Consider the following 22,231-nt stretch of genomic DNA (forward strand, 5'->3'; position numbering starts at 1 on the left):
ATTAAAATATGATATTATGAAGTAGTTTGAGAGTGTAGGAGACTGATTTTTAGTTCCAATCATATGTATATGCAGAATTTTCAAACATTATTTCAGTTTTGGCCATGTAATATTTGAACTTTTGCAACTTGACTGTTAACAATTATTGTCATGTACTTTTTTTTTTTTGTGTGGATCTTTTCACATTCATTATTTATTCATTTTACCATTTAATTTAAAGTGTCATGAAACCCCAGGCTACTCTATATGAGATTTTATCAGAGGTGTTTGTGTTGCAGATCATAGAAGCATTTTTACTGTTTGATAAAACTGGTTAATTTTAAGCTTTTTTGTGCTATCCGTGACACAATCCCGCTGTGCACCATGCCCACTTTTTTTACATTTTATTAAACTGTATTGAGAACCAGTGCTGAAACAGAGGGTTTTATGACCTTTTAAAGGGGTCATATGATGTGATTTAAAATTTTCCTTTCTCTTTGTAGTGTTACAAGCTCTTGGTGCATGAAGAAGATCTGTAAAGTTGCAAAGACTAAAGTCTCAAATCCAAAGAGATATTCTTTATAAAAGTTAAGACTTGCCCACACCCCCCTAAAACACCTCGTTTAAACAAGTCTACGTCATGATGTGGGAAGTTTTGCATAACACCGGCCAAATGTTCAGCAAAGAAAGAAGGCATAACTTTTATTCTCACTGTTGCCGCCGCTGTCATGTTGTAGAGACACTGTGTGTTTCGTTGTGAAAGCGAAACTACTTAGCTTGGTCTTCCAATAGAGAACACGACTAGAAATCAGTGGTTAAGTTGTATTTACAACACTGCTGTATTCAACTCAAATATTCAGATGTGAGCAGCGCATTTTACGAAGGATGAGGACTGTTTCCTGTTAGAGTAGCCTACAATGCCAGTGTCCGTTTCTATAAAGTGGGGCAGTTTCAACTTTGTAAGGACAGTCTGGCGCTTCTGACTCACAGTGTGTAAAAACGTTTACATGTGTAAAGGATTTGCCACAGATGATTCAAACGCAAGTTTTGAGCAGTGTAGAGTAGAGCTTGTTGTTTTCCGTTTCTCCGATCACAAATGCAGACATGGTATGCTCTGCATGTTTCGTATGTATCTCTTATAAAGTACGATATTTATTCTATTCAACAGTAATTGCCTTGCGAAGAGGACATCACTGGATATTCTGTCATGATTCCAGTTCAAAACTAGTGTATATGTTCCATTGTAAAGAGCATTAAAATGTGCAAGACATGAATTTAAATGATTCACGTGAATGAAAGGTATATGATGTCACAGTCCTCTGAGTGTGAAGATGCATCAGGTAAGGGCAAGGACTGGGATTGGGAACCGCTGTGGTGAAGGGCGTAACATTTCCGTCACACACTTTGGCATTCGCCAATCACAACGCACTGAATAGCTAGCCAATCAGAGCACACCCTCGCTTTTCTGAGCGATGAGCTTTGCAAAAATCAACTTGTTTCAGAAAGGCGGGACATAGAGGAGAAAGAATAATGTACATTATGTGGAGAATAATGTTTTTTTTTAACCTTAAACCACATAAAAACATTTCATTACACTAAATACACAAAATATTGTTCTTTTTAGCAACATCATATGACCCCTTTAAGCGGAGAGTACCAGCTGCTTCACTACCAATTTGAACGTCCCATGCAACTGCCACTAGGGGGCGAAATAAGACAATCTACAGTAATGGTAATGTTGCAGCTAGTGAAAAGTTGGCTTTACTCCACACACACCACAGAAAGAGGATGTTTATCATGTACAACAGTAACACTAAAGTACTTTAGCATGCTATTGGAAAAGGGGTCAGAACGGTCAAAACGGCCCCCATTTTCCTGATTTGCAAAGGGGCCGAAATGTGTAGTATAAATATGATTGATGTACTGCTTGATAAGACAGAGTAACATGTTTTCATTTCTTGTGGAAAAGAGTCTGACCAATGATGAAGCAAATAACTATTTGGTTGCTGCAATTATTTTGAAGTTTTATTGATTAATGATTTCTTATTGGGTCTCAGAAACGCAGCTGAGGGAAAGAATTTGGCAAGTTTCTCTGAGATTATTTAGTGTTCAACAGGAAAGCTATTCTCAGTTTGTTCAATTCATGTTTGCCTTCACTGATTTTGGTATCTTGAAAGTTGGATTAATTATAAACGGCACATTTCGACAGCTGCGCCCAGTTTATTTTGGAAAATTTTGTGAACCTGGGATGGGTTTCTTTGAACCTAACTCCTGTTATGAAAGGCACTTTAGGACACATTGTAAAGACATATCACAATAAATAGCTCTGAAAAGGGTATGAGGGAAGGAAATGCATTTTGATGATAAATGGCAAAGAATAGGCAAGAACCCAGTGCTCTGGTTTGATTGCTGTAGAGTTACCTAAACACTCGAAAAACCATGTTTGGAAGTATGATAACATTTTGTATATTTAGCAAAAGTATTTAAAAAAAGATGTCGTGACACTGCTTAAAAAGCTCCGTTATTGATAAATAAGTTGGACCTTGTTTAGAAAGGTGTGAGCTTACAGTTCAAATACTGTAGTTTGACTTCAGCTTGAATCCTAGAGAATATGTACAGATGCCTGAAAATTATTTTTATTTTACAGAGGCTCCTTATGTATAATGTGTTATTAAGCTTCAGAGGGTCTGAAGAGAGGAATGAATGAACCTCCCCAGATTCAGATTTATAGAAGACCTGTTACATGGTGTCTACACCAAGCCAAATGTTGCATTAAAACTAGAAAGATCCTTATCATTAAATAATATAGTAATTATTTAACTGATTATCTTATGATTTTTTTTTCTTCTGCTGTCTGGCCTTCTAATTTAAATAATCTTTGCTTTGAACTGCAGTAGTAGCAATACAAACATTGTGTAACATTTGTTAATATAAAATAATCTAGGCAAAACACAAGTTGCAACAGTTGTAATGTTTAAAGTCTAGCATTAAACTTACAGATGATTGGTCCATATGAGTGAATAATGTAAGATGACATGCTGCTTTGGTGCAATGGAGACGTAGTGTTAAAGACTTACACTCATGATTGTCAAAGTTGGTTTAAAATCTGTTTTGTCCATTTTGGAAAAAAAAAAAAGGAAACTTAATGGTGATGTGTGTATCTGGTTTGCACATGTTGAAAAAGTTAACCCTCATAATAATATGCTGTTTGACTTTCATATATTTTAGCAGGTCTACTAATTCATAACTCTCTTGTTTCACAGATAAAGATGTGGAGCCCACGGTAAAAGTCAGTAAAGTCACTAGTGTTTCTGTCAAAGCCACTGTGACCAAAGGTAGAAACTCCACCGCTCTTTCCATTGTGGCAATTATTGGGGACTGGTGAAATAATCATTGGGCTTGCTAGTGGGCACTAACATCCATCTGGGAACCTTTTTTTTTCTTCAAAATTTTACTACACAGACAGCCAGTGGTATCAACTGAAAAATTATGGTGATGGGCATCCTGAACTTTCTTCAACCTCATGTAATTCCTGGAACTAATGCAGATTTCTAGTTCATAGATTAGAATAGGTTGTGCATTGAGGGTTTGGCCTGAGGGTCATTTAGCATGACCTTAAAGTTTCCAGAATATTGTATCAAGCACAGAACCACCGGGCCTAACTGATGGTCTTGTGTTTCAGAGCCGGTGGTGGAGGGTCCTGTCTCCGTGGGACGAATAATAGGCTCAGGTACAGCCTCGCTGCAAAGAGTGCACTCTGGTCAACATGAGAAACCCAGCAGGCCTGGTAGTCCTGAAATAATGTCCTCTTATACATTACACATGAAAGACCTTTTCACACCAAACGCAATATGGGAACGAACAAAAATCAAGCCGATTAAAGTCTTATCACACTGAAAGTGCGGCAAATATTAATCAAGATAATAAATCAATTTTATGCCAGAACAATAGGTGGTGCACAATGACAGCAAAGCTCACACAGGCCAGGATAAACACCTGTACCTGCATGATGTGACAAGTTTCTAAATAAGGACAGCCCCCCCCCCCCACACACACAATAATATCACACAGGCAGTGCAAGCAATACCACATGAGTTTTGTCCCAAATAGCAAGAGTGCAAATATTTTCTGTTTTTGTTATATTTTGCCAACAAAAATATAACCTATAAAGTCACAGCAGAATTGTGCGTCTCTGAGCAACTCTGAATCTGCTTATGAAAGAATCTGGTGAGCCAATCATTCAGTGGCACATTCATAAAGACCCTGTTCCAAATGGCACACTTGTAGTCTTGCGGACCTATAATGTCCATTAAGTCCATGAGACCGTAGGGTGTCCTCTTGGTCATTTTAGTTTGCGAGCATAGGTGCGGGAAGTGGGGGTGCTGAGGGTGCTGCAGCACCCCGTTTATTTTCTGACAGTGGGCAACTGTTTAACTCTTGTGGGGGAATTGGAGTGTCTTTTTATACTATGTGCAAATAGCCCGCATAGATGGTAAATCGACCTGGGTTCGAATCTGGCTTTTTCAAATTTCAGAAAAGCATTTATAAAAAAAAAAAAAAGAAAAAAAAGAAGGAATTAATCAAAAAGTTTCAAATAAAGTATCGGTTAGGGTAGGTGTAGAGGGCCTTTGTCCAAATAAGGTGGCATCCATTTAATAATTTGAATTAAAATTAAAATGTATACTCTATATAAGTTGTTGCATACTGTTTTAGATTGTATTCCAATGTTGGGTTCCAGATAATTGCCACTTTTTGCAATAAGTAATTAGCATAATATCCTGCTATTTTAACATAGTATAAATAGAATCTATAGCTATTTGCACTGTGTAAATAGTATATCTCAAATAAAAACTGCTATTTTCACTTTGTACAAATAGCATCTATCGGTAAAAAAATATGCTATTTTCACTTTCTGCGGCCCTGCTCGTGAGCACTCACTTTGCAGCCACTATGCATCTTCGATGCACACTTCTGCCGAGCCTGCACTGTGGTGAGCTCTGTGGCAGACTTTTACCCGACAGTCAAAACGACATTACGTCACGAAAGAGTGGACTTTAAAATTTGGGTCAGCGCTACAGTTTACTTAATTCCTGAATGAATCAGCGAATGAAAGAATGACTAACTTAATCAAAGATATTTACCTGATTTTGTTGACAATGACTTTCATTGTATGAACAGAAAATACTGCGATGTTTCTCAAATGATCTTCTTTTATGTTCTATAGTTTATGCCGTTGTAGCCTAAATATTTATGTAATACATTTTATGATGAATCAAATAAAATATTTATTTCTAAAGCTATTTTTTTTGTATCTACTTAATACTTTTCTAATTTAACTCCGTAATGGCTTTTAATTACTGTATCTTTTGGGTTTTTTTCACAGCTAATTTTAATTTGTCATAACTAGGTTAATTAATCACCACATCATGTTATTAATTAGATAAAATCTTTGAATCGATGGTGTATGTAGCTATATATATATATATATATATATATATATATATATATATATATATATATATATATATATATATATATATATATATATATATATATATAATATATTAGGGCTGGGCAAGTTAACACTTAATTATCACGTTAATGCATTAATTGATTAACGCAGATAATAATTTTATTGCGCGTTATCACAGTTTTTTATTATTATGAAAGTCTGTTGCTCACTGGCTCTGAATACACATACAGACAAATCATCAGTCACACGAGGGGATGCTCCCGATCAAATTATTAAGGCTAAGCATCAGCATTCACAAACCACTGTCCACTGTTATTTTTAACAGAAAAGAATGCAACAAGCTCGTAATCATGACTTCATAAATGGGAAATAGGAAGTTTGCGACAGCACGTGAAGACATCAGAGAAGCGCTCTCGCTCAACACAGTAGAGTGCATTGTTTTGTTAACTTTGTGGTTTATTATTTTAAGTCGTATGGGATGCTGTAACACACGGCCCTCTCACAATATACTGCTGTACACATCTATCGCTTTTGCAGCTCAGAAATATTCACGCAATCATGCATGCACCACGTATCAGAAGATCTGCACTCCGGCGCGGTTAACGCTCTTGCCCACCTCTTCCAACCTATCTGGAGATTACTGAACAGAACGATCACACTAGTCTGAACTAGGCTTTGGGGTTTAAGATTGCCTAATGTGAGCACACCCTAAATATTCTCCCACATCCCACACAGAGGAGTCTCTAGCCACCCATCAAGTGTTGTCCCGCTCCACACTCTGCTGCGATAGTTCCCATGATTGTGCCGGTCTCTTCTCGGAAGATGCACGTTATAATGTTATGATCAAGGCTCTGGAGCATATTGTGTTTTTCTATAACAAACTATAAAATATTTTCTATAAAAACGTTAATGTCCTGGCATTGACAAATACCTTGTTTTATATTTAATTAAATTACATTTATGTTATAAGTTAAGATTTACAATAGAAATTGAGTTTTTACATCACCTGAAAGCTGAATAAATAAGATGTCCATTGATTTATTGTTTATTCGGATCGGACAATATTTGACCGAGATACGACTATTTGAAAATCTGGAATCTGAGGGTGCAGAAAAAATCTAAATACTGAGAAAATGCCTTTGAAGTTGAAAAAATTATCTTTTGATATATATATATATATATATATATATATATATATATATATATATATACACACAGTAGGAAATTCACAAAATATCTTCATGGAACATGATCTTTACTTTTAATATCCTAATGATTTTTGGCATAAAAGAAAAATTAATAATTTTGACCCATACAATGTATTTTTGGCTATTGCTAAAAATATACCCCAGCGAATTAAAGGGATCCCCGGGTATTAAGACATGTATAGCTTAATATAACATAAAAGATGTCTCTTATAAATATGTAATAGAAAACCCATGAAAGATGTAAGTTATTTAAAAAAAAATCAACATCGTTTTTATGTGGGGTGTCATTATTTTATGTGGTGGTTGCACTCTGTGAGCTTTTGGTGCTTTTTACCGCGACACAACTCAGAATACACAAAGTAAATAAAATACTGATATGATACCACACTGTGTGGCTTTGGGTTTAATTTTCAGTTGGAGGGCAACAAGAGAAGCAATATTAGACTTCCCTGATTTCCTAGTGATAAGAAGAGGATAAAAGAACGGGAAGATGCATGTGGACGAACAAACGTCCTATAAAGACCCACTTTTTTTCTCACCACTTCAGCCCTGATGCCTTTGAGGTTTTTATTGGACCACAGCTACTGAAATGGCTTAGAAACAGCTGAGACAAGAAATGCTATGCCGATGCTAATCATGATGCTGCGGCCGGTGGAAGAGTTTCTCAGTGTGTTTTTCCCTCATTTAGACTCCTTGTGGGCAAAAATCGATGGTATGACATTTGGTTTAAGCCTATGCTTATATCCAACACCACCTGTAAGCTCTTTCAGTAGCTGTAGTCATCATATCAGTATTTTACTTTCAGAGTTGTCTATTCTGAGTTATGTTGCGGTAAAAACTGCAACAGGTAGCGGCAGTAGCTCACAGAGTGCAACCATTTTACGTCATGAGAATAATGGCGCCCCCCCCCCCCCCCATAGTCCAAAATATGTATAAAACTGTGATTTAAAAAAAAAAATAATAATAATAACAAAAATCTTTAATGGGTTTGCCATTACATATTTTTTTTGTAAGGACGTAATTTGCGTTATATTAAGCTGTACAAGTCTTAATACCCAGGGATCCCTTTAGACTAGTTTTGTGGTCCAGGGTTACAAATGTTATTGCACTTGTGTTCATATAGCAGTACTTTTAAATGAAAAAAGTGCATAACACACTACTTTTGAATACATTATTAGTTTTGTGCCTAACAATGCGTTCATGTGATTAATCGTGATTAAAAAATTGTAATCATTGCCCAGCACTATTAAATATAAATTGTGGTCCATGGTTACAAATGTTATTGCACTTTTGTTCATAAGGCAGTACTTTTAAATGAAAAAAGTGCATAACACACTACTTTTGAATACATTATTAGTTTTGTGTAATTAGTTTTTGTGTAATTATTAGTTTTTGTAACAATGCGATCATGCGATTAATCACGATTAAAATTTGTAATCGTTGCCCAGCACTTACCATATTTTTTGGACTATAAGTCGCACCCGAGTATAAGCCACATCAGTCCAAAAATACGTCATGATGAGGAAAAAAACATATATAAGTCACACTGGACTATAAGTCGCATTTATTTAGAACCAAGCACCAAGAGAAAACATTACCGTCTACAGCCGCGAGAGGGCGCTCTATGCTGCTCAGTGTAGGCTACAGGAGCACTGAGCAGTATAGAGCACACTCTCGCGGCTGTAGATGGTAATGTTTTCTCTTGGTTCATTTCTGTAGCCTACACTGAGCAGCATAGAGTGCCCTCTCGTGGATGTAGATGGTAATGTTTTTTCTTGGTGCTTGGTTCTAAATAAATGCGACTTATAGTCCAGTGCGACATATATATGCTTTTTTCCTCGTCATGACGTATTTTTGGACTGATGCGAAAAATACGGTAATCTATTCATAAACACTGACACTTGCAAGTTGAGGGGCGTTCAGGACGAGGGCGTCGGGGTGCTGGCTAAGAGGTTAAACAAAGACTCGGGGCACCATCTGAAAGGGTTGGCCTCACAGGTTTCTAAGAGTTTGCTTGCTGGTGATGATTTACTGACATTACACTTCTCTACTGCTGCAGAGCTCCTCAGCAAGACAGTTAAGACATACTGTACTTTGAGGGTCTGTTGAAGCGAATGGCCAACTGCAAGTTGCTTTTTTTCAATAATAGCATCTGCTAAAGGTTCCGTTTGGTTTCAGCAGTGGTCACTTTCTAACCAGTTCCTTTTCCTCTCTATTCTGTAGCATCTGTCTGGAGAAAAAATTCTTCCTTTCCATGTCTTTGTCAAATGATATGCAATACTGTCCTTGCTGATGCTAATGACAATGTAGTAGCTGAATTATTGTCATATGTTTTGATTCACATTTACCCATTCATCAATCTTTTACCAAGCCAATTATTTCAGCCTGCCTGGTAAAAAGGTTATTTTTTAAATTTTTTTATTTTGTCAAATGTCTGTTTGTTTCTAGCTGCACTGTTCTGGCTATCACCATAAGCATGCAAAAAAAAAAATTTTAGTAGGCATAATTATGCATAGCAGTCTGTTATGGTTTAGTGTTTTTTTTCCCCTGTTTTCTACCACTCACACTTATGTTTTCGCTCTGTCTATCTCTCTCCCTCCCTCTCTCATTTATTAAAAGGCTTACCTTCATTGACACCTCATAGACACCTATGGTCTAATGATGCCTGCATAGGTGGACAGCTGCTTTTTAACACATTTTCCCAGCTGTGTTTTGGCTGGTTTGATCTAATTTTACTGCTGCTTCTACATAAACTAAAATCTTTTAGATGATGACATGATGACTGAGATCTGTATGAATGTTAAGATATTAACATCTTTAGTAGTCTCAAAATGCACTAGAGATGCATTTTGGCAGGATGAAGGCATAACAAGAGAAAATCTACATTTACTTTTTGTTTGACCGATGATGCTCTGAATTAATGTTTATTGTAACTTTTTTTCACAGTGTTTGATAAGCAAGGATTCTTGCTGAATCTGGACACAAAGATGTAAGTATTCTGTGTTATACAATTAATTCCTTATACATTTCACCAATAGAGAGAAAAAATTACTTGAAATCCAAAAGTTAATCAAAAGTTATTACAGTGATCAAAAGCAAACTGTCTTTTACAATCATTGGAATTATTATTATTCTTTTTTTTTGTTTTTTACTAAAAAATGTATATTAATAGAAATATATTTATGACTTTATGATTAACCATTTATTTTTAAACCACATTACCTCTATGCTTTCTCTAGTTAAGTTAATTTGTCTTCAAGTGCAAGTTTTTTTTTTCTTCACTTTGCTGAATTTTTAAGCAGACATTACTATAGTCATCAGTCACACGATCCTACAGAAATGCTGATTTCCTGCTGAAGAAAAGTTTATCAAAGTTGAAAACAGTTGTACTGCTTAATATTATAGTTGAATCTGTGACACGTTATCCTTTTTTCACATTTACTGTCCCTTTTAATCAATTTAATGTGACTTTACTGAATAAAAGTATTAATTTCTTAAATAATCATCTTAAATGTTTGAATGGTAATGTTGTAAGAATAAGTTGTAAAGACAATGAAATATAAATAAAATAAAAATATAGGGTACTAACTTAGAAGTCTTAAAAGCAATAAGGTTTTGGCCTCATTCAGTGCCATCAGTGTCTGTTCTAGTGTCCTAGTGTGAGGAGTTTAGGTGTGATGTATTATAGGTCTGTGTGTGGTAGGTATATGTTTACATTTCATTTTTAAAGCAGCCAAACTTGCAGACTCTCACCTCACCCTAATTCCTCAGTGTTTAGTATGAGAGAAGACATGTCTGTCTACACCATGCACACAAACAAAAAGCAAAGCCTTCAACAGGTTTAGATTTCACTGACGCTGTGAGCAAAAACTGTCTGTGTGGTGCACTTCATCATTCAGCTGGCCTCGATCCACCATCCTCTCAGCTGCTTAAAGATTCAGAGCTGTCACTACAACAAAATACGACATTGTCCCATTGGGCAAAACAATACATCAAAATGAAGGCTTCAGCAAATAAGTGTCTTGTGGCTTTTATTTTAACCATTGAAAAGGTACTTGGTGTAAGACAATAGGGCTTTTTCGTACTCCTTTAGTTCCAGAACAAAATGTACAATACTAAAGTACTAGGACGATTTTGCGTGAACTATTTCTCAGTACCATTTAAAGGGTTGCATTTGCACCGACGTGACGCAAGCCGGTCAACAGCAATGTAATTTGTGCGCAGCGTTCAACAACGTTACAAAGAACAACGTTAACAACAGGAGGATGGAGGACGCTGTGATCAGAGCTGTGTTTTTGTTGCGTCTCGCGGGTTTCACAATAATGGACATGAAATGTTGACGTATATGTAAAGCTATTAAAAGAACGGAAAAAAGGAATCTCCAAAGACAACTAGCAGTGCTACATTTTCTACAAGTTCCTGCACTTCAGCGTCCGCCCATTTATCACTGTTCATCACACGTGCGAAATAAGTTGACACAATGTTTACAGTATGTTTTCACAGCGTTTTAAATCATGCTGGGTGAGGGCGTTTTCGAACACATCTGGCCAATCAATGTCTACTTACGTCACAGATAGTACCAGTTGTGCTGGTTAGACCCTGGTCCGGAGTAGGAGCAAATTTGGTTCTCAAAAAAGGCAGTCCGGTACTAAAATCGCACCCAGTTCCGGCAGTTTGAAAATTCCCAAAGTGGGTCGTTCCACAATTAGTTCTGGTACTGTGAAAAGGTTCCTGTGGTGTGAAAGGCCCTAATATGTGATTTGGTGCTGAAACCTGGGGCTTCGGCTTTCTACTCAACTATATATATATATATATATGTATGTATGTATGTATGTATGTATGTATGTGTGTGTGTGTGTGTGTGTGTATTTATTTATTTATTTATTTTTATATGTTACTGTCATTTCAGAAGTGTTCACACTGTTTTCAGATATTTACTCCAATATTGAGACTTTCCAGAGTTGCTACTTTAGTTGCCATTTAACAAGGTGGTCCAGCCAGCATGTGTCTATTCTAACCCACCTCTAGTCTCTGATAGTCCCAATTTCTCTCTCTCTCCTCTCTCTCTCTCTCTCTCTCTCTCTCTCTCTCTCTCTCTCTCTCTCTCTCTCTCTCTCTTTCACTCACACACACACACACACACACACACACACAGTCTGGTCAGTTATCCTTGTGGGGACATCCCATAGGCGTAATGGTTTTTATACTGTACAGACCGTATTTTCTATCGCCCTTCACCAACCCTACCCCTAAACCTAACCCTCACAGGAAACTTTGTGCATTTTTAGATTTTCAAGAAACTTCACTCTTTGTAATTTATTCGATTGTTTACCCGTGGGGAGCTCAATTTAGGTCCCCACCGTGACACGAGTCCCCATGAGTCTGTGTCTATTCAGGTTTAAGTCCCCACCAGAATAGAAAAACAAGTACACACACACTCACACACACACATACTCTGCCCACTGGCCTCTCAGACATGACCTGTGTCCTCCTCACCTGTTTATTTGAAATGGTCTCATTGTGAGCTGCAGGTTATTAATGACACTGCTCAGTTCAGGTGGTAGGAGAATGTCGGCTGTCCCTATCCATTTAGAGGAATTGTCAATAATTCATATTTTTTACAACTTTTTGTTAATTATTCACAACCATTCAAAGGTTTGGGGTTTGGTAAGATTATTTTTTTTTTATGCTTTTGAAATAAGTCACTTATGCTCACTGAGGTTGCATCTGAGGTTTTATTTGATCAAAATACAGTAATATTGTGAAAAAAATGTTGTATTTTATTCATTTTATATATTTTTACTAGCATTAGTTATATTTTAATATATTTTAAAATGTATTTTATTCCTGTGATGGAAAAACTGCATCATTACTCCAGTCTTAATGTTGCATAATCCATTAAAATATGCTGATTTGCTGCTAAAAAAACGTTTTCTTTTATTATCGTTGTTGAAAACAGTTGAGTTGCTTAATATAGTCTTTGAAAACTGTCACTTTTTTTGTTGATAGAAAGTTTAAAATATATTTGTTATACAATAAAGTAGTTGTTTAGAAGTATTTGATTATATATATATATATAACACACACACAAATAATAAAATACTTTTTTTTTTTTTAAGGGCCTGATCATTGGCTGAAACTATTTTTTATCCCTTTATAATTTGACCCTCATTAAACGAATGAATAGATAAATAAAATAAAAAAATGTAAAGTATAACCACAGCATTCTAAACATTACACAGTTTATATGGCATAACTTTCAACAAACTCTCCTGTCACGAATTACCAGATGTTTATTCATCTAGAAAAGTAGGCAACTTCATAGAATAATAAACAGCTTTTATGGAGTATTTCATCCAAGGACTTCACAATTCTTCTTTTAAAGAGCCCAGAACTCTGGTCGTGTTAGTTCCATTGTAAGTGTGTAACCAAAAACAACTGATGGGCAAGTCAAAAAAAAAAAAAAAATGTTGTGCTGTGAACGTCAAAAATGCTGTATTTTAAAGTGTGTTTTGAGCTTGGAACATTCTTTCAGAACCAAAGTATGAAATAAACACACTTACTGTTTGTGCTGCCAGCAAAATTAGTTGCATTCCTATTGTTTGACTATTTCATTTATTTAACACATCGGCGATAAATGGGGGTTTTCAAAAGTTATCCATCACATCCTACTCTTGATGTCATCCATCCATGTGCCAGGCTAGATGAAAACAATTTACCTCAGATTCACCATTACCTTTTAGCATATTTATGCTGTGTAATATTCCACTCAGGTTTAACATTTACAATACTGTCTAATTAAAATGAATGCCTTCTCTTTCTTCTTACTGTCTACAGACCTCCGGAGTTGGTGTACAAGTACGGAAACCTCACTGACGGAGCCTGTAAACCTGGTTATGCAGCTGCCAAAATGAGTGCTATCTATCCAAAGTATGAACAGATTTCTTTATGAATGTATTACAAGATCTTGAAATTATTAGATAAACTTAAAGAGATTTTAGAAAACATTCTTACTGTTGAGGTCTGTTGCAGTTCAACATGAATTTGTGTATTGCAAGATGTATTTTTAGAAAAGGTATTAAAAGGAAGGATATTTGAAGATTGCAGATGTGATGGAAGTTTGGTTGGAAAAATACAAAGTCTTTGACTGAATCTTGTGCCTTTTTATTTTCATCTGTTCAGCTTTTGTTCTGCAAGGCTTTGTGATATTGAGCTCTTTGTCACCTACAGAATGAAGTACAAACTCTGTGAATTGACAACCGATTTGTTAAAGATTTACTGCTTTAGCTCTGATTTACCAAGTTCCTAATATGTTCCACTCTCCCTGGTTTTGCCCATCACTGTTCAAGAAACACTGTCACTTTTCAGCTACGAAGCCCCTGAGGCCAGTCTCATAAAACTCTGACTGAACAGTAAGCTGCTCGTCTGATCCTTTTAAGTCCCGGTTGAGAGGAGAAAGCCCTGTAAAGCAGCCTCTGTGGAGGACCGAATGAGTCAACTTCTTCAGTTTGACTAAATCCTCAGAACGCTCCGCGACCCTCAGTGATGTCACACAACACTCTGCAACCTTTGGTGATGTCACAGGCTTTTGATGGAACGTTCTGTCTTTGTTAGCATCCATATTCCATTGTTCTCTCATCTTTAGGATATGTCTCCGGCTGTCTATTGTTAGCATAAGTGATTTTTCCACTACAGCATGCCTGGCTATGATAAACATTAAGCATCACGGTTTGGTTTGTTCATGGATATTTCTGTCATCGCTATAAGATTGTTTAGAAATGGCTTTTCCACCAATCAAGCAAGATTATTTTAGAAAGGATTTGAGCAGCTATCACAAAACAGCAACTATCACACAATAGCAGCAGCAACATTTACTCCCAAGTCAGATGGTTGCCCTGGATTGGTTTAAACAAAAACTGGCTACACAAAAATATTAATTTAATTAAAATTCCTTTTTAAAGAAGAGAGGATAAAGACATTTTGACAGCAATAATGACAAGTTTACATTGCAGAAGATGTTAATTTGGTGTGTCCTTAACACTCTAGAATCAGCACAAACATCAGAAGACCCATAAAGCAGAACAATGACTAAATTGGTGCCTAAAACTTTTTAACAGGTCCCCAATTAATGGCACATGTTTTAACAGTGTCTACAATGTGCCTCTAATTAACACGTGTGATGGATCAATGTTCACGGAGTCTTTGTTTGTCTTTTGGGGTCAAAAGGCACTTCTGCCTCATCATTACAACACAAATATTTGAGCATTTTTATTCAGTGATAAATTATTTTTAATGATGTTTAGGATATATTGATTCAGTTTAGATATTTCCAGAATCATGAACTAAATAACAGTTGAAATGTTTTATGTAATTTTTGAATGTATAAAATGGAGATAGGTATTGAACATGTTAGAAGAATTAAAAAATTGCAGTCAATAATTCTTTGCAGTAGGTTTCAGTTTATTTACATTAGTTTCAATGTACAGAAGATAATTAACAATATACTGTTTTTCTTTCAGCCATGTCGATTAATACAGTAAATTTATACGATAACAATAATACAATGTTAATACATAAAACTTTTTTCTTTTTAATTTAAATCTGCAAGTATATATAGAAATTAACAGGAGATTAATAAATGCTGTAAAAAAATGTTAGTGGATGATACCTAATGCATTAGCTAATGTAAGCAAAATGAATTTTATTGTAAAGTGTTTCCATTGAATGAATTATCATATTAGTTTAGCAGTTGGAAATTAATTTAGCATCTATAAGGACAGAATTGTATCGTCATATTTGGATAAAAAACTTTAAGACTCAAATTTAACAATGTCACATAGTATAATTTTATTTTTATCCATGCACTTTCATAATAAACAATTTTGTTGAATAGACAAATATGGATTTGAAAGTTTAATGTGCAAAACTACATAAAATTAGTGTTCTCTTACGAGAGCTCTCTCGTACTGCGTCTTAGCTAAGACGCTACGGGAAAAGTCTCTTTTCACGAAATACTGAAGCAAAAAATTATCCTTAATTTTGTATTTTTGTAAAGCGCATTTGCAGCAGTACACAGCCATAGGCGAGACGGCTCGCTCGCTCACTGGCTTGTTCTGCGGCAACTGCACAGCCTATCGAGCGCAGGCTGATGCAACATCAGACCAATAAGGGCGCTTCGCGCCCTTCTTGCCACTTCCCGCCGAAACGGGTGTGGCCCAACCTATAAAAGGAGCTCGAAAAGGCTGACTCACCTGATTTTTCATCTCTTCAGCGAAGCTCACGCATCGCTGGATCACGAGGAAGCAAGCGCCGTCTGGAAGAGCATATCAGCAGGACGAGCCATCCTGAAGCCGCTGGCACCGCCGCCTTCCACTGCCGTTCCTGCTGCGCTATCTGGCGCCCATATCCTTTATAATCCTTGTTCTGTGATAATCTGTGTGTGTGTTCGCCCTGCGACGCACATTCACAAAAGAGCTGCGTCTTTTTAAAGATGCCTTCGTGCGGCTCGTGCAGAACCCCGCTCAGCGAAGGAGATCGTCATGTCATCTGCGTCTCCTGTCTGGGTGAAGACCATGCAGCGCTCGCGCTCGCTGATGGCGGATGTCCTCATTGCGAGCTGATGCCTATGGTGACTCTGAGGACTCGCCTGGCATACTTCTCGAAGCCTGCATCATCCGCTGCGCCGTAAGAAGCGCCGTAAGAACCGCCGCTCGCAGCGCCTACCAGAACCGCCTCCAGCTCGGCCGAGCTCGCCGGTTCCCTCCGCTTCGCCGGTCTCCCCTGCATCGCTTCCCGATGCTCAGTGTCCGCTGCTTGCCGACGCGTCATCGGAGGAAGTGGATCTCAGGCCCGCGTCGGAGGAAGAAGACACGTGCTCTCTGCTTGCTTCGGGCAGTGAGGGTTGGACGAGCTCCGTGGATCTCGCGCCAGCTGCTCAGAGGCCCAGCAGACGGGGGGATATCGATAAGGAGCTGATGCGTGTACTCTCGTTGGCCGCGGCGAGCCTCGGCCTCGAGTGGTCTGCACCAGCGCCCCCTTCACGTTCCCGGCTGGATGGTAGCTATCTTCCGGATGAGCGCTCTTCCTCAAGCTCAAAACACGCCCCTTTTCTTCCTGAGCTTCACGAAGAAGTGGCGAAGGCTTGGGACGCTCCATTCTCGGCGAGAATCCGCTCATCTGTTTCGCCAGCATTCTCCGCACTGGACGGTGCTAAGAACAGAGGCTACCTGTCACTTCCGCCGGTGTAACAGGCTATAGCAGCGCACCTTTGCCCGCCCTCTGCTGGACGGCGGACTAAGGCGGCGTTGCCATCCAAAGCCTGCCGCATGACGTCATCGCTGCTCACACGGATATTCTCTGCTGCTGGGCAGGCTGCGTCTGCGTTACACACCATGGCGACGCTACAGATTTTCCAGGGCGATCTTCTCCGCAAGCTGGATGAGATGGGACCTGAAGCGATCTGTCTCGCGGATCTGAGGAGTGCTTCGGATCTCTCCCTCCGCGCTGCTAAGTCCGCTGCACAGGCCATGGGACGGGTTATGGCTTCCGCTACGGTGGCTGAGAGGCATTTGTGGCTGACGCTTTCTGACATCAAGGAGTCTGAGCGCGCTGCGTTTCTTGACGCTCCGCTAACTCCTGCCGGCCTCTTTGGATCTTCCGTCAACGAGTTTGTGGAGAGATTCGCCGAGGACCAGAAAGCTTCACAGGCGTTCAAGCACTTCTTGCTGAAGCGCTCCAGTTCTGCAGCTAGCCGCTCTAGACCGGCCCCACAGAGATCTCAGTCACGCCCACCGCCTCCTGCTGCGCCATCACGACAGCGTCAGCAACGCAGCTCGGGACCCCGTTCTCGCTCTTCGAGCCGTCGCCCCGCGCCGCGGGAGCCGCGGCAGAGGATTGCGGTGAAGCCAGAAGCCCCGAAAGCATCCTAGCACTGCTGGGAAAGCGCCGGTGTTCGAGTTCCGCTGCGGCCGAGCTCTCACCCAAGCGCGCCGCTGTTGCAGTTCCAAGAGTTGCGACTGCCTCAGTGTTTTCTGCAATGCGCAAGCCTGCACGAGTGCCCGCTTGCCTGCACACAAAAGCCGTTATCACGGCTACCCAGATGTTTCACAAAAACAGCGTTTTTTCTGGTGTCCCGGCCACGGCCGATGGTGCTATAAATGTTGTGACGATGCCCACTCCTCAGTGCCCATCTCCACATGTAAGCACAGCCCTACACACAGGGCCTGCGCTCATAATGTCGACTCAAGTCGGTCGCGCACACTACATAGTAAACGTGCCCACCCCTCAGTGCCCACAATTACTATGTCACACGCGTCATGCGGTTTCTGTAAAAACGAAACCCGTGCACGCTCGTCCGGCCACGGCCGATGGTGCTTTAAATGCAGTGACGATGCCCACTACCCAGTGCCCATCCCCACATGTAAGCACAGCCCTGCACACAGGGCGGGCGCACATAAGATCGACACAGATCGGTCGAGCACGCCGCATAGTAAACGTGCCCACTTCCCAGTGCCCACATACACTATGTCACTTACGCCGCGGGTCTTCTGTAAAAACGAGGCCCGTGCACGTACATTCTGCACAGGCAGGCGGCGAGTTGGAAGTGGTAAAAGTGCACACATGCAGCCCACGGTTACTCGCAGATATATTGAGTCCCACGGGACCCGCTCAGCCTCCCTCCAGTCGGTTAAGCGCCGGAACGGGGTCGAGGATGAGCGATCTGCCCGCTGTGATCAGCGCGCTCCCCGCCTCAGATGCACAGCACACTCGAGCGCCGCCGTTGCCCAGTCAACGGAGCGCGTGTCACATCCAGCCCTTAGCCATTCATGCAAATGCATGGTCAGCGCTTCCAGGGGTTTCGGATTGGGTGCTAGGCATTATAAAGAGAGGCTACTCGCTACAGTTTTCTCGACGCCCACCGCGCTTCTCAGCGCGCGTCGAAACTACGGTCAAAACAGAAGTAGCACACATACTTTGGGCCGAAATATCGAAACTGTTGAGCAAAGGGGCTGTAGAGCCTGTGTCTCAAGCTCAAAGCGAGGGGGGGCTGTACAGCAGATACTTTCTGGTGCCCAAGAGAGACGGGGGTCTCAGGCCCATACTGGATCTAAGGCAGCTGAACAAGGCATTGATGAAACGCAGTTTCAAAATGCTCACGACCAGGAAGCTCCTCGCGCAGATTCGCGGAGGGGACTGGTTTATGTCAATAGATCTGAAGGACGCGTATTTTCAAATACAGATAGCGTCAAACCACAGGCGGTTTTTGAGATTCGCCTTCGAGGGCCAGGCATACCAGTTTGCAGTCCTGCCATTCGGCTTGTCCGTAGCTCCTCGTACGTTTACGAGGTGCATGGATGCAGCGCTCGCTCCTCTCAGACTCAGAGGCATACGAGTGCTGAATTATTTGGACGACTGGCTAGTTCTGGCCCAATCACGAGCGGAGCTCGTGGACCACAGGGCTGTTTTACTCGATCACCTCGAGAAGCTCGGCCTCAGTGTCAATTGGGCGAAGAGTTCGCTGAACCCCAGTCAGACGATCCTGTTTCTGGGTATAGTTCTGTTCCATGACGGCGCGACTGTCACCACAGCGCACGATGGGCATTCAGCGCGCAGCAAGTTCTTTCCGCTGCGGCGCGACTGTGTCGCTCAAACACTGTCAAAGGATGCTGGGTCTCATGGCCTCAGCATCTCCGGTTCTGCGGCTGGGCCTGCTCCGCATGCGCCCCCTGCAGTTCTGGCTGAAGGCTCGGGTGCCGCGCAGAGCGTGGGCGTCTGGCCGGCTGCATTTCAAGGTCGATCAGAGCTGTGTTGCGGCTCTAGCACCTTGGACAGCGAACGGCTGGTACCGATCAGGTGTAAGCCTGGGGACTTCCCCGAGTGTGAAAATGGTGTCGACGGACGCCTCCACTTCGGGATGGGGAGCGCTGCTCGAAGGCAGACCGTCCTTTGGCCTATGGTCAGAACGGGAAAAGCTCCATCATATCAACTGCCTGGAAATGCTGGCAGTGGAGAATGCGCTGACGCGCTTTTGTCCCCATATCAAGGATCACCACGTCGTAGTCCGTTCGGAAAACATGTCCGTGGTGTCCTACATAAATCGCCAGGGCGGTCTCGGGTCCCGAAACCTGTACAGGCTGACGGAACGCCTCCTGATTTGGGCTCAACGCAACGTGCGCTCGCTGAGAGCGGTGCATGTGCCTGGACTGCAGAATCTGGGTCCAGACAGGCTGTCCAGAGGCAATGTCCCTACGGGCGAATGGTCTCTACACCCGCAAACAGTTCGGCTGTTGTGGGAGAGATTTGGCATGGCGGAGGTGGACCTCTTTGCGTCCCACGAAAACGCTCACTGCCCCGCATTCTTTTCCAAGAACGAAAGCGCGCTGTCACGGAAATGGCCGTGCTGCCCGCTTTATGCGTTCCCTCCCGTCTCCCTCCTTCCGCAGGTGATAGAACGGGTGAGAGAAACGAGATGTTCAATACTGCTTGTGGCACCTCTTTGGAAGAACCAACCATGGTTCCCAGATTTGATGCAATTAGCAGATGTCGCCCCATGGCCGGTACCGTTGAGGAGAGATCTCCTCTCGCAGGCCAGGGGCTCGATTTGGCACCCTCAACCAGAGTTGTGGTCCCTCCATGTATGGGCACTCAACGGTTACCCGCTGATCTCGCAGTGGGAGTGCTAAATACCATCACTCAGGCTAGAGCTCCGTCGACACGACGTCTGTATGCCTCGAAGTGGTCGGTGTTCTCCAGCTGGTGCACAGCTCGAGGTTATTCACCCCTTAGTTGTGAGGTGACGGAGGTCCTCTCCTTCCTACAGGAGCTGTTGGATAAGGGCAGAGCCCCATCCACGCTCAAAGTTTATGTGGCGGCCATCGCGGCGTTTTCTGAAACGGCGTCCGGTCAGTCAATAGGAAGGAACGATTTAGTCATCCGGTTCCTCAGAGGAGCTAGGAGGCTGAATCCTCCCAGACCTCCGTCAGTCCCTATGTGGGACCTCGCGGCGGTTTTGGAGGCCTTGAAGGGTCCCCCTTTTGAGCCTATCCAATCGGTTAGCCTTCAGCATCTGTCGTTCAAGACAGTATTCTTGTTGGCTCTCGCTTCTGTGAAGCGTGTGGGTGATTTGCACGCGCTCTCGGTGAGCCAGTCGTGCTTGGAGTTTGGGCCCAATGACTCAAGGGTCATACTCAAACCTAGGCACGGTTATGTGCCGAAATCCCTCAACACACCGTTTCGGGCTCAGGTTATTGCCCTGTCCGCCCTGCCGGTGTCAGGGGAGGATGGAGACTCGAGTCTTCTTTGCCCTGTCAGGGTTTTAAGAGCTTATGTGTCTCGCTCTGCTGCCTTTCGGCAGACGGAGCAGCTATTTGTCTCATTCGGTGGACGTTCCAAAGGAATGGCTGTTTCGAGACAGACTCTATCCAGATGGATAGTTGACGCCATAGCGTTAGCTTACGCTTCCAGGGGCCTTCAGTGCCCGTTGGGCGTCAGAGCACACTCCACAAGAGGCGTCGCCTCATCGTGGGCGTGGTCTACTGGGATCTCCTTGCAGGATATATGTATGGCGGCGGGTTGGGCCTCGCCGTCTACATTTATCAGGTTCTATAACCTGGAGGTTCCCGCCTTGCAAGCAAGGCTGCTGTCGGTATAGAAGAATCAGGGCCCTGAGGGGAATTCTGAATTCATGAGCGCTAGGCGCTGCCGGCTGTTATATGGGCAGTATTGCGTAAGACCCGCATTGCCACATTGGTCAGGCCTTGCCTCGGCTGTGTGATGTCATATTGCCGCATCTACGGATGCTGCTAGATATGGGACGGAGGGTTTTTCCCCCTTTTTTCTGTCCCGGACTCTCTGTGAGTCCCTCAGGTGACTGTGCACTGTATATCCTGGGCGTTGCTTCAGGTTTATCGGTGTGTGATCCCTGCGCGCACGGCGTTTTACATCGGGTTCCCGTAGCGTCTTAGCTAAGACGCAGTACGAGAGAGCTCTCGTAAGAGAACGTACTCGGTTACTAAACGTAACCTCGGTTCTCTCTAGAAGAGCGAACGAGTACTGCGTTCTCTGCCGTGCGTACGATTCACTCTGGTTCGCTTCGGCGATGAAATAAATCAGGTGAGTCAGCCTTTTCGAGCTCCTTTTATAGGTTGGGCCACACCCGTTTCGGCGGGAAGTGGCAAGAAGGGCGCGAAGCGCCCTTATTGGTCTGATGTTGCATCAGCCTGCGCTCGATAGGCTGTGCAGTTGCCGCAGAACAAGCCAGTGAGCGAGCGAGCCGTCTCGCCTATGGCTGTGTACTGCTGCAAATGCGCTTTACAAAAATACAAAATTAAGGATAATTTTTTGCTTCAGTATTTCGTGAAAAGAGACTTTTCCCGTAGCGTCTTAGCTAAGACGCAGTACTCGTTCACTCTTCTAGAGAGAACCGAGGTTACGTTTAGTAACCGAGTACGTTTTAATGTTTTTACATTTTTAATTACACTGCAACAAAAACTAGCAACTCCTTGTCAACCTTAGTAATCATTTGTAGCATAAAGTAGAGATGGTCCTATCAGTTAATGCCCGCTCGGAATGT

The 22,231-nt window shown here is 41.8% G+C and overlaps 1 protein-coding gene across 5 annotated transcripts in view; it reads left to right on the forward strand.

Moving 5' to 3' along the window:
- The window catches only part of LOC132155115 (CMP-N-acetylneuraminate-beta-1,4-galactoside alpha-2,3-sialyltransferase-like), an 86,397-nt gene that overhangs the window by 26,629 nt on the left and 37,537 nt on the right, over nt 1–22,231 (forward strand). For 2 of the 5 annotated variants that reach the window (XM_059563927.1, XM_059563924.1), the window contains exons 3-6: nt 3,243–3,314; nt 3,662–3,766; nt 9,607–9,649; nt 13,498–13,590. In XM_059563927.1, coding sequence (XP_059419910.1) covers nt 3,243–3,314; nt 3,662–3,766; nt 9,607–9,649; nt 13,498–13,590 — 313 coding nt within the window. The remainder of the gene's footprint in view (nt 1–3,242; nt 3,315–3,661; nt 3,767–9,606; nt 9,650–13,497; nt 13,591–22,231) is intronic. The other 3 variants (XM_059563925.1, XM_059563926.1, XM_059563928.1) reach the window with 3 other exon arrangements.

Source organism: Carassius carassius, chromosome 12, assembly GCF_963082965.1.
Source record: "Carassius carassius chromosome 12, fCarCar2.1, whole genome shotgun sequence".
Taxonomy (NCBI): domain Eukaryota; kingdom Metazoa; phylum Chordata; class Actinopteri; order Cypriniformes; family Cyprinidae; genus Carassius; species Carassius carassius.